This window comes from Pseudochaenichthys georgianus, chromosome 4 (genome assembly GCF_902827115.2).
Source record: "Pseudochaenichthys georgianus chromosome 4, fPseGeo1.2, whole genome shotgun sequence".
In the NCBI taxonomy this organism is placed as follows: Eukaryota; Metazoa; Chordata; class Actinopteri; order Perciformes; family Channichthyidae; genus Pseudochaenichthys; species Pseudochaenichthys georgianus.
The window spans coordinates 38,033,097-38,045,230 of record NC_047506.1 but is presented as its reverse complement, the minus strand read 5'-3'; the positions used below and the strand labels follow the sequence as shown (position 1 = coordinate 38,045,230).

At 43.3% G+C, this 12,134-nt stretch overlaps 1 protein-coding gene across 1 annotated transcript in view; it reads left to right on the top strand.

The window, feature by feature from the left end:
* Window positions 1-12,134, top strand: part of LOC117445686 (uncharacterized) — a 99,025-nt gene that overhangs the window by 74,511 nt on the left and 12,380 nt on the right. Inside the window, exon 13 of the mRNA XM_034081496.2 lies at window positions 2,739-2,781. Coding sequence (XP_033937387.1) covers window positions 2,739-2,781 — 43 coding nt within the window. The remainder of the gene's footprint in view (window positions 1-2,738; window positions 2,782-12,134) is intronic.

The window sequence follows — 12,134 nt, the reverse complement described above, 5'->3', positions numbered from 1 at the left end:
AACACAGCACTCTCCTGTGAGAGCTGTGACCTTATCCTGCTTCATTGGGATGGATGAGCAGCGGTGCTCACAGAGTCCTGCATCGGGTCGGGTACCCGACGGGTGACCCGCAAAAAAGGTGATTCGCGGGTGGTATTTTTTCACCCGAACTTTTTTCGGTTCGGTTCTGGATAAAACAAAGATGATGCGAGTCGGGTCGCAGGTATTGCATAATACATATATTAAAATAATAATAATTTAGTTTAATGTTTAAATCCTCAGACCTCTCCCCCGCGGGACCGTGCATAATCATAACCTCTGCAGCGCATCAGTCTGCTGCTGAGCGCGCCACATTCTAAATGGCTGAGCTGAAGCTCTCTAGCGGAGAATACAGCATTTTCAATAACACTTCCTCAAGAGCGAAATCCAGCGTCTGGGAGGCTTTTGGTTCCTCGATGGAGGAAATAACCAACATCCCACGCTTTTTGAGCCAAATATACAACTGCGTGTGTTAATAATTGCACGTTTTCACTGCTCATATATATGCGGGTTCGGGTCGGGTTGCGGATCTTGTGCCGACGGGTCGGGTCGCGGCACTAATTGGCAATATGTGCGGGTAGCGGGGCGGGTTCGGTATTGCACGTCGCGGGGCGGGAGCGGGTCTTGAAAATCAGACCCGTGCAGGACTCTGCAGCAGCATGCCTTTCATTCAGGGCGTCAGATGAGTCCAGGTGTCGGTGTGCAGCTTGGCACGAGGCACAACACTTCTGCTCAGAAGTCAAAGGAGCCCCTTGCCCCAGGACAGCCAGGTGGGACACTTCTCGGCCCGTTGCCATGCATATTTAACTAAAAGGAGTCTGTCTGTAGGTGTCCTTCCATTTTATCGAGTGCTGTTTATCCAATCCACTTCACACTTGGCAGGTGGCTGTGCCTTGTGGTGAATGCCAGCTCTTGAGAGATATTGGGCATTGGTATTTAATGAACTACATACAGCACTTACTAATCTTTAAAACAGGGATCAGAATACCAACTCTACGATTAGGGGATGACCGCTTTACTTATGTCAATAATATTAGATTAGATTACATGTACAAGTACCTGTGCTGTTTGGTCCATTAATGCATGTGTTCTAAAATCATAAATGATTGTAATTGTTACAACTAGTCTTAGAGTCCCAGTTCTGTTTGTTGGGCTGCAATGCAAGCAAAGGGAACCAGACCTACAGCACGTTACCACAGCAGGAGACAAATGGCCAACATTAGAGTTTAAAATGGAAACACTGATTCATAGCTTTAGCCCCGCCACATGTTTTACAACCATTTGTGCCTCATTTCATATTTAGGACAATAATATTTCCCCAGGAGAACAGCCCGGCGCTGGCCAGATGCAGAGAGCCAGGCTCTGTTTAGATGAGTCCTAATGGAGATGCATGTATACAGAGGGCAGCGCTTTATGAAAGATGACTACTATTATACGAGTAAAGGTAAAACAGAAGAATTTAGTATACAAACCTAACGTCATCTGAGCACACATGTTTTGTGCTGTTTATGTGGTGTTACTAGTTAAACTTAAGTTAACTTGAACTTCATCAATGAACAACGGATGTAAGGGAAATACCTAACAGCATTTACCTTTGGCATCTTCTTAGGGTTAACACATGTAACCCATGCTAGATATGTCACTAATCATTACATGTGTATCCATGTTCTGACCCTACTACTGCTCAACGATCTGACTAGTTATTGTCCATTATACATATGATGCTCATTCATACTGTACTGTAGCACCTCTTTTCGCCCTCTGTCTGAAACCAGAGCCCAGTCTGCTCTGATTGGTTAGCTGGCCGGCTCTGATTGGTCTATCACTCCCCCCGTAGCATTTCATATTCAATGTGTTGGAGTGCTGGCAAATACACTGGCAAATAAAGCAACACTCAACATACAAAGCACAACATAACGTCACACACAATAGTGACGCTTTCAATAGCCTGGGTCCATTAAGATGTCAGAGCATCGTACTCGGTAGTATCTCCTTTAACCAACTCTTAATAGCTACATAACGGTAGCGGATAGAATAAAGCAGCATTCTTTTTAATTTCTTGGCGATATATTTGGATGTAAAGGTGTCCTAAGAATGAATGAATTAGTAAAAGCCCTGAACACTCCTCATGTGAAATGTAAAGCATTATAGTATACTCGACAAGCTGGTGTTTACCACAACTTACACACAATGTATTAAATGAAAAATAACATGAATTTCCCAAAAAGATGTATTGTTATTTACATGTCTTGTTTGAATTGACTCTTCAGACCACGACTAGATCAGAATCAGAATTGGGTTTATTGCCAAGTAGAATAAGTTGTAGAAACGGAGCAAAAAAGTAAAATATTTGAAGTACTCTTATCACAAATTAAAAAACAAAGATAAATATTTTCTCAAAATAGAAATACAACAGTACAGTTAAAATATTTAACATATTACAAATGTGACACATGTACAGTTACAGCTGGTGGACATCAGGTTTTCCCTAGAGGGTCAGAATCAGAAATCCTTTACAAGTCCCACAGCAGGAGGGTTATGGTGCTACGGCAACAGTGGCATCGCAGGTAAACAATGATAAACAAGAAAAGCACACATTAGAATCAAACATTTCAAAATAAAGACCAATGAGTACACAACAAGTTGATAATGGTGGTAAAACATGTATATAACCCTGAGCATGTTCCAGATCATCTGACTCTGTACGTGTTGTCCCTCAGGTCGGAGAGAGCAGGAGAGATAGCCACCATCCCCCTGACTAAGGTGAGACTGCTCACTCTGTGTGTGTGTGTGTGTGTGTGTGTGTGTGTTGTGTGTGTGTGTGTGTGTGTGTGTGTGTGTGTGTGTGTGTGTGTGTGTGTGTGTGTGTGTGTGTGTGTGTGTGTGTGTGTGTGTGTGTGTGTGTGTGTGTGTGTGTGTGTGTGTGTGTGTGTGTGTACTTTCTGAAGTGATTTACATAATGCCTGCCATCTATTCTGTACGTAATGGCACTTTAAGGCTCGGATGAAGCCTCAGATTTCCCTGAACGTGTTGGAGCAGCACTCGGCTGTGATGAAGTGTCTTGTTAGGCGCAATCACAGTGTTTCTGTTTTGAAATGACCCGATCAGCACGGATCCTGAGAGAAGTGCATCATCAGGGAGGGAGACATTTAAATCACACTGTGTGCATGTTGTATTAACAATATAATAATTACTATCACTAAGTCCACATCCCACCCCGTGGTGAGTGGGAGACGTCAATTGATTTACTTTCTTCCACCCCCAGCCTCTTCTGTAATTGCTGTTTACTTCCTGAACTTCTCATGGAGCCTACTTGAAAACAGTTCATCGCTGATATGAGTCGGCCTCGTAACAGTTTTACAAACACTCATTTCTATGGCTGCAGTAAGGCCAGCAAACCGTTTGATTCGAACATTGGTACATGATAATGGGGTTCGAGTTGAGAGACGTTGTTGACGACCAGATAGTTATTAGTATTCAGTTTGAACTCAGTTGATGGGTTACATGTTAGGTTAAATAACGTTCACTTGTTGTATTTCTACAGCCAATGGGTGCATCGATGGCCTTTCTGACAATGTGCCTGTTTGCCCTCCTCACGGATTGTTTACCTTTATCCAACCAAAACCTGCTCAGCCTGATTGATCAATTTAATTCATTCAATACATTATATAATTGTTGGGTTTTTTCAAGATTCATAGGTTTATTGTCACAACATACAAACAGTGTAATTATGTAATGTATGACAAACTTAGATAGCAGGTTCCTCAACAGTGCAATTACTAGACATAAACAAACATACAAATATATTTAATTAATTATTGAATAATATTGAATTACAAATATAAACCAGAACACTTCCGATATTGATGCTTACAGATATATGTTTAGAGATGATCCTGGTAAAGACCGCCTCGCGTTATTATCCTCTCAGAAGCTGTTGGTTCTGAAGACGTTCTGCACTTTGGCAACTTACCACATACGTTTTAAAATGCTTAATAAGCACCGTAACTTTCATGATATCATTTCTCCGTCATAATAGTTTGTTTCCGTGAACGGCCGACTGTTGTGTGACGCAAATGCTGTGGCCGCAAGGCATTGTGGGGCAGCATTTTCTCCTCTCCTTTCGGTGAGGGAGGTCCAGTGGTTCCTAAGCTAAAGGAGTTTATAAAGGAAGTTTGAAACCTCCGTTCCTATCATCTAGAGAATTGGAACGGCACTTATCATGGCTGCCACTGAGGGACTTCCGGGTCATTTCACTCGGTTAGGAAGGTTCCTAAGCTAAATGGACTATTCGACTTCAGCCTGGGCCCAAATCCTGGATGGGCGGGCCCGGCCCATGGGGCCCGCCCATGACGCCGGGTCTGAGTAGATATGCATTTTTCTACTGAACAACTATTTTATTATTTTTAGAAAATGATCGGCATAGTCTGGCAGGGTAGCCCCACTTTGAGAATCACTGAAATCTTCTCCTAAACCTTCGAAACAGCATTATACAATAACACATTACCAATAGTAGCTAATGGTAATCTCCTTTATCTTTGTTGTCCCTTTCTTTCCTTGTCTTAGTTTTCTGTAACACTGCAAGTACTCATTAAGAAGCCATGATGCAGTTTCCTTTGTATGTGTGCTAAAGGCCTTTACATGCTCTCACAGACACATGCTGAGATAGATAATGGTTTTGTTGGAAAATCACACGGTAGCAACATTTGCTCATTCTGTTTGGATCCAATTACACAGGAAACAGTGTGTCTAACCAGCTAACAGCAGCTAATGGAAGCACGCAGCAATTAGCTGCAGAGGCTGGCTGACAAACTAATTGGTCGTCAGAGAACACAGAGCCATTCAAGAGAATTTAACTCAGAATACAAAGTAGCAGGTGAAGATCTTCTCAGGATAGCGAGCAGAGGAAACTGCAGGAACCTCTGACTCACTGCTACTAATTATAATGAAACCCACGTTGACTGTGTCTGTCAGGAAATGGAACTCTATGAAAACGGAGAGCAGGTTGACATTAAAGCAAATTGGTGAGGACTTGATCGTGGAGTGTGACAGCAGGTGTCTGAGCTAAAAAGACACATCCGTATCTATACAACTTATTTCCACATTCTAAAATACAGAATCCTTGATAGACAAACTGTTGACAGAGTCACATGTATAGCAATAAACTGGTCATGACGACGAGGTCTTCTTTAGCCTTAACTGGCGTGGTTTATTGTCATGTGCATTGCACCACTTGACCTGCTCTCCATGAGAGCTCGAGAGAGAGAGAGAGATAGAAGGGGAGGGAACAATCCCTTATACCTGATACCTGCCGTAAGCTACAATAGCTGCGCCTCCTTACGCCTATAGCGCCCTCTTACTGTGGAACAGTTATAGTGCAGTTACATGCAGACATATTAATACTTACACTTAACACTCCCACTTATGAATGACGTGTATACTGTACAACTTTTCCAAGAAAAATAACAGTTCAAAACATCAAAAGAACATGGCAGTCAATATTACATAATAGGCAATATTTTACACACCAAACATGACCCCTGCAAACATTTTCAATTTCAGTTTGGAGACAGGCTTGGTCATAGCGTCTGCAACCATGTGATCTGTAGGACAGTAAACCAGTGTCATCTTTTCTTCTCTGATGACAGATCTAATGAAGTGATATTTTATATCCACATGTTTACACCTCTGTCGGCACACAGGGTTTCTGGCAAGTGCAATGGTTCCCTGGTTGTCTTGATAAACAACAGTTTTCTTATATACATAGGTATCCATTCCTTCGAGCAGTTGTTCCAGATAAATACATTCCTGTATTGTCAAGGCTAGAGCCATATATCCGGCTTCACAAGTTGATAGTGCCACTGTGGGCTGTTTCTTTGTTTTCCATGAAACCAGCGAGCTGTCTGTACCCACACTCACACAACACCCTGTGGTGCTTCTCCTGTCTGTGGCGTCTGCCGCCCAATCTGCGTCACTATAGGCTTGAAGCCCTAAGCCCTCGCTGCTCTTCCTGAAACAAAGCTTTTTATCTGCTGTACCTTTAAGATAACGGAAAACACGTTTTGCTGTAATCCAGTGCTCTTCTGTGGGATCAGCAACATGCTGTGATAACTTACTCACTACAAAACATAGGTCAGGGCGAGTACATGTTGTCAAATAAATGAGGCTGCCTACAGCTTCAATCTCTATACATTTTTACATCCGTCAATTGTTGTGCATCCTCATTGTAGTCTAGATCACATGGTGTTTCCCTAGTTCTACACTCCTGCATGTCAAAACGATTCAGGATCTTTTCCACATATCTCTTCTGGGATATTTTTACACAACGACTGTTCGAAGTCCATGCCTAGAAAATGTTTTAACCTGCCCAGGTCCTTCATCTTGAATCTGGTGGAGAGCATACCTTTCACCTGCTCCAGGTTTCTAGTGTTGTCTGCTGCGATGATCAAATCATCCACCCAAATCACAATTATCACTTGTCCTGACTCGTTTGACTCCTTTGTGTAAACACAGGGGTCCACTGGGTTCTGTATGAAGTGGTCTTCAATTAGACATGCATGAAGCATCTCGTTCCAATTTCGCCCAGACTGTTTCAGGCCGTAAATGGATTTTTCTAGCTTGCACACGAGCTTCTCTCCTTTCTTCTCGTAACCTTCAGGTTGTTCCATATATATGTCCCTATCAATGGGTGCGTGCAGATAGGCTGTCTTCACATCCATCTGGTGTAAAATCAAGTCGTCTTCGGCTGCCTTCTGCATAACTACCCGTACACTGGTCAGATTAGCTGTGGGGGAGAATGTCTCACCGTAGTCTATTCCTTCCCTCTGACTGTAGCCTTTAGCTACAAACCTGGCCTTGTACCTGTCGTGCCCTTCAATACCCTCCTTGATTGAGTACACCCACTTGCCTCCCACTGTCTGTCTACCCTCGGGTAACTTTGTTAGAGTAAAAGTATGATTGTCCTCCAGAGACCATTTTCCTGACTCAGGGGATATCATGGCCTCTTTAAAGGTCTGAGGTACACCACGCACTACTCTGTAGCAGTAATCTATGCTGGTAAGTGTACTGTCATCCTCGTCACTTTCTCTCTGGGCATAGTCTTTCAGATACTTTGGGGGTTTATGTTCCCGGGGGGGATATCTCCCACTGCATGAGGCACGTGACGTCACCCTAGGGTGCTTCTCGCCATCATCCTCCGGTGGCTGTTGACCGTCTGTCTGCATGTCTGTGCTCAGTACACTCTCTTTTCTCACACCCTACTCTGGAGTCCAGCTCTGGCTCCTGTGTCTGTGTCTCGTTCTCACATGTTGTCTTTGTGACAAACTTTACTAACCTGTGCTTTTGCACTTTCCCCTTACCGGGATAATAGACTAGAAAAGCGGGGCTGCCCTTGTCATGCCCTACAAAAAGTCCTTTCTCACACCTGGACTCGAGTTTTCCTCTGTCCTGTTGGTAAGCATAACACACTGACCCAAACTTGTGCATCCTGGCTAGATCACACCTTTTTCCTGTCAGTGCTGTATATGGGGTGGTGCCCGTGTGCTTGTTAAAACACTGATTTCTGGTGTAAGCTGCTTCTTGGACCGCATAATGCCATAGACTCTTAGGTAAGTTACCGTCTATTAGCTTACACCTAGCCATTTCGAAAAGAGTGCGCCCTTCCCTCTCAGCTATCCCGTTCTGGTGCGGGGAGTAAGGACAGGACGTCTCGTGTCTGATCTTGTTCCTTCTCAGCAGTGACTGAAACTCTCTATTTGTAAACTCTGTTCCGTTGTCGGACCTCAGGCATTTTACGCTGCCATACGGAGCTACATCTTCTATGTGGCCTGAAGTGCGTCACTCTTTGCTTTGAGAAAGTAAACAAACACTGCCCCTGTATACACATCTGTGAAAGACTGCATATATTTAAAGCCACCTATGGACTCATTATTTACTGGACCGGCTAGATCTGTGTTAACTAGCTCAAGTGGTGTCTTTACTTTTTCTGTGGGACCTCTGTTCCTTGTTTGAGTGAACGTTCCCTTTATACACACATCACATTCTTTGTTAGGTCTATGCTTTTCACCGTTAATGTGCATGCCTACTGTTACCGCCTGCAGCTTCAGTATATCCTCGTAATTACAATGACCCATGATCTCATGCTATGTCTGAATATCATGACTGACATTACACACATCATTTTCATTACATTCTGTTTGTAAGGCAAGGCAAGTTTATTTATATAGCACCTTTCAACACAAGGCAATTCAAGGTGCTTTACAAAAATGAAAGACATTCAGACAAAGGCATTTAAAAACAGTAAAAGATAATAAAAGAAACATTAAAAGAAAAAATACATGAATAAAAAGTACATGAATAAAAAGTTACAGTGCATTAAGATATGAATAGTTCACACAGAAGTTCCACTTTACTGATTAACGCAACGGCTCAGTTTCAATTAAAATTAAATGCAGCGACAAAAAGAAAAGTCTTCAGCCTGGATTTAAAAGTAGTCAGAGTTGCAGCGGACCTGCAGGTTTCTGGGAGTTTGTTCCAGATGTTTGGAGCATAATAACTGAACGCTGCTTCTCCATGTTTAGTTCTGACTCTGGGGACAGAAAGCTGACCAGTCCCCGAAGACCTGAGAGATCTGGATGGTTCATAATTTAGCAGGAGGTCAGAAATGTATTTTGGGCCTAAACCATTCAGTGCTTTATAAACCAGCAGCAGTATTTTGAAATCTATTCTTTGACAGACAGGAAGCCAGTGTAAATACTTCAGAACAGGAGTGATGTGATCCACTTTCTTAGTGTTAGTGAGGACTCGAGCAGCAGCGTTCTGAATCAGTTGCAGCTTTCTAATAGATGTTTTAGTGAGACCTGTGAAGACACCATTACAGTAGTCCAGTCTACTGAAGATAAAGGCATGGACAAGTTTTTCCAAATCCTGCTGTGACATTAGTCTTTTAATCCTAGATATGTTCTTTAGGTGATAGTAGGCTGATTTAGTAACTGTTTTAATGTGACTGTTGAAACTCAGGTCAGAGTCCATGACTACACCTATATTTCTGGCTTTATCTGTTGTTTTGAACATTGCAGGCTGAAGCTCAGTGCTAACTTTTATACGTTCTGCCTTGGCTCCAAAGACCATTACCTCAGTTTTGTCTTTGTTTAATTGGAGAAAGTTCTGACACATCCAGTCATTGATTTGTTCAATGCACTTACTCAGTGTTTTAACTAGAGAATAGTCTCCTGGTGAAATGGTTATGTAAATGTGTGTGTCATCCGCATAGCTATGGTAACTTATTTTGTTGTTTTTCATTATCCGAGCCAGTGGTAGCATGTAGATGTTAAAGAGAAGAGGCCCCCAGATGGAGCCTTGGGGTACCCCACATGTCATATTTGTCAACTCAGATTTGTATTTACCTATAGAAACAAAGTTGTTTCTGTCCTTTAAGTAGGATTCAAACCAATTTAGAACTTGTTCTGAAAGTCCCACCCAGTGTTCTAGTCGGTCTAGTAATATGTTGTGGTCAACAGTGTCAAACGCAAATGTAGATAATACATTCTCTTGTACACCTCCAATGTTAAATCTCGTACCGTCAGGCTCCACAAGAACATCGTTACCTTCATTGAAGAACACCTTGGCACCATTTGCAGTAGCAGATTTTACAGAAAATAGTTATTGGGGGAACGAGGGTATGTAGAGGGCGTTCTTCAACGTCACTGTACACCGGCGCCCCTCACTGTCTATGAGGCATACCTGTGCGTCTCCTCTCCCGTGTGTCAACCCGAAAGTGCGCTTCCCGTCTGCCAGCTCCATGATGTGTCTCTCCGGCTCGAAGGTGCTGTCAAAGTTCTTGAATCGATTCCTGTCGTTAATAATGTGGGACGACGCACCTGTGTCCACGATCAGTCCCTTCCTTTGGGCATGCTGCTGCTGCGCTGACCGGCTGGCGTATGCCGTCTGCGCCCCGAAAGTGAAGTCCTCTCTTCCCGCTGCTCTCCGGGCGTCGTCTCGACTCGCCTCACGTCCACCGCTGCCGCCATCTTGTCCACAGCCGCCATCTTGCACGTGCGCGTACCGAGCACTCTGTCCGCGCTTCTTTCTACACACTCTGTATGCGTGTCCCGAAGTTTTACATAAACTACACCAAACAGTTTTTGTGCAATTATCTTTTCGGTGACCCTTTTCTCCACATCGCCAACACGCCATCTCCGTCAGGGGTCCGGTCTTTTTCTTTGGCGCTGCCCGGGCCTTCATTACCCTTTCTCCCGCCTCCTCGGCGACCGGGTCTGAGTCTTCTGAGGCCTCGAAGTTACGCAACTTGGCCTTGAACTCCCCCAGCGACATGTCCGCTGAACCGTGCGTCACCAACAGTGTGAACGATGTATACATCTCCGGTAGTTCCCTCATAACCATCGCCATCATTAGTCCATCGCTCGGTGCTTCTCCTGCACTTTTGAGCGCCGTGATGATCTGCTCCGCCCTGATGACGTATTCAGTCACAGTCTCTGTGTTAGCTTTCTTCAGCGCGGTCAATGTTATATACAGGGATACAATCCGGGGCCTACCTCTGCCGATGTAGTGTTCTCTTAACACTTTTAGACTCTCTCGGCCTTTGTCCTTTGTGTCCCGGAATATCAGCCCCAAGCTTGTGTTGTCTAGGAGTGGTGCTAGTTCGCAGTATGCGTCAGCGTTCAGCTTAGTATCCAGGGCTCGCGCGTCAAAATTGTCTTTTTCAGCCCCACTACGTGCATACAGCACAACATCCGCTCTTCCCAGAGCTCGTATTCTTCTGCCCTTCCGTTAAACGTGGGCCACTTGCTTCTGCCTCTGGTCGCCATCTTTTGATTGTAGCTTAGCTTAGCTTTAGCGTCCCGCGGTTTTCCTGCCGCTAAACTAGCCTAAACTTTCAGCTAACTAGCTATCGTTATTTCGCTCTTCTGTCATCTGGGCCCATAACCTGTTGACAGAGTCACATGTATAACAATAAACTGGTCATGACGACGAGGTCTTCTTTAGCCTTAACTGGCGTGGTTTATTTTCATATGTGCATTGTACCACTTGACCTGCTCTTCATGAGAGCTAGAGAGAGAAAGAGATAGAAGGGGAGGGAACAATCCCTTATACCTGATACCTGACATCAGCGACAATAGCTGCGCCTCCTTACGCCTATAGCGCCCTCTTAATGTGGAACAGTTATAGTGCAGTTACATGCAGACATATTAATACTTACACTTAACACAAACAATTTAAATGTTTCTCTTTGGAAAAGTTTTGGCAGAATAATCTTTTTAAGTTATTTTAAAAATAATCGTCTGTGATACAGTAGGATTAACAGCTTTGCCAGAATGCATTGCTCTAAGTCAGGGGTGGGGAACCTTTTTCCTCTCAAGGGCCATTTCAATTTTTTACACATCCTCCGAGGGCCGTACAAATTATTGACCTCTGCTTAAAAATCACAGCCCATTCATTTGGCCTTTCTTTCATGCTGTGCAAAGAAAAAGCAACCTCTTAATCCAGATATGTTGCCATGACTCATGCATTCACGTGCACGGTGTGGCATGATCGCCAAACAGAAAGATATGGACACAAGATGTGTGCAAATGTATTTAGTTTCCTATCCATGTGGACATGATTTAAGTGGGGGGGGGACCTAACCTCCTCTATTTTTTTTTAAATATTGAAGTTGAAAGCATCGATCTGGTGCACTTTGAGAGCAACATGAAGAGATCTATGGAAACATCTCTCAACACCCATTTGAAACAGAACTGTAAGCAGATTTACTTTTTCTTTATGGATATTTTACAAATCACTCTCCTTTCAAACTGTATTCTTGTTTATTAATAACAACTTTTTTTTTTACTGTCATATAGTATTTTATACCTGTTTACTTTATTCTCTTGTTTTTTGATAACTATAATGATCATATAAAGATGTGCCTTTACCTCACTGGTTGGAGAAAAAGCTTCTTATATTCGTTAGCATAGCTAGCTAACCAGATGCTAATAACAACAAAGTTATTGACTGAATGATCAGAATGACAGATGAACAGATCGCCACTGGGCTTTCAACTAAAGACACAGCCACGCAAAAACTGCAGCATGTGTACAGACTTATGGGTACTGCAATTT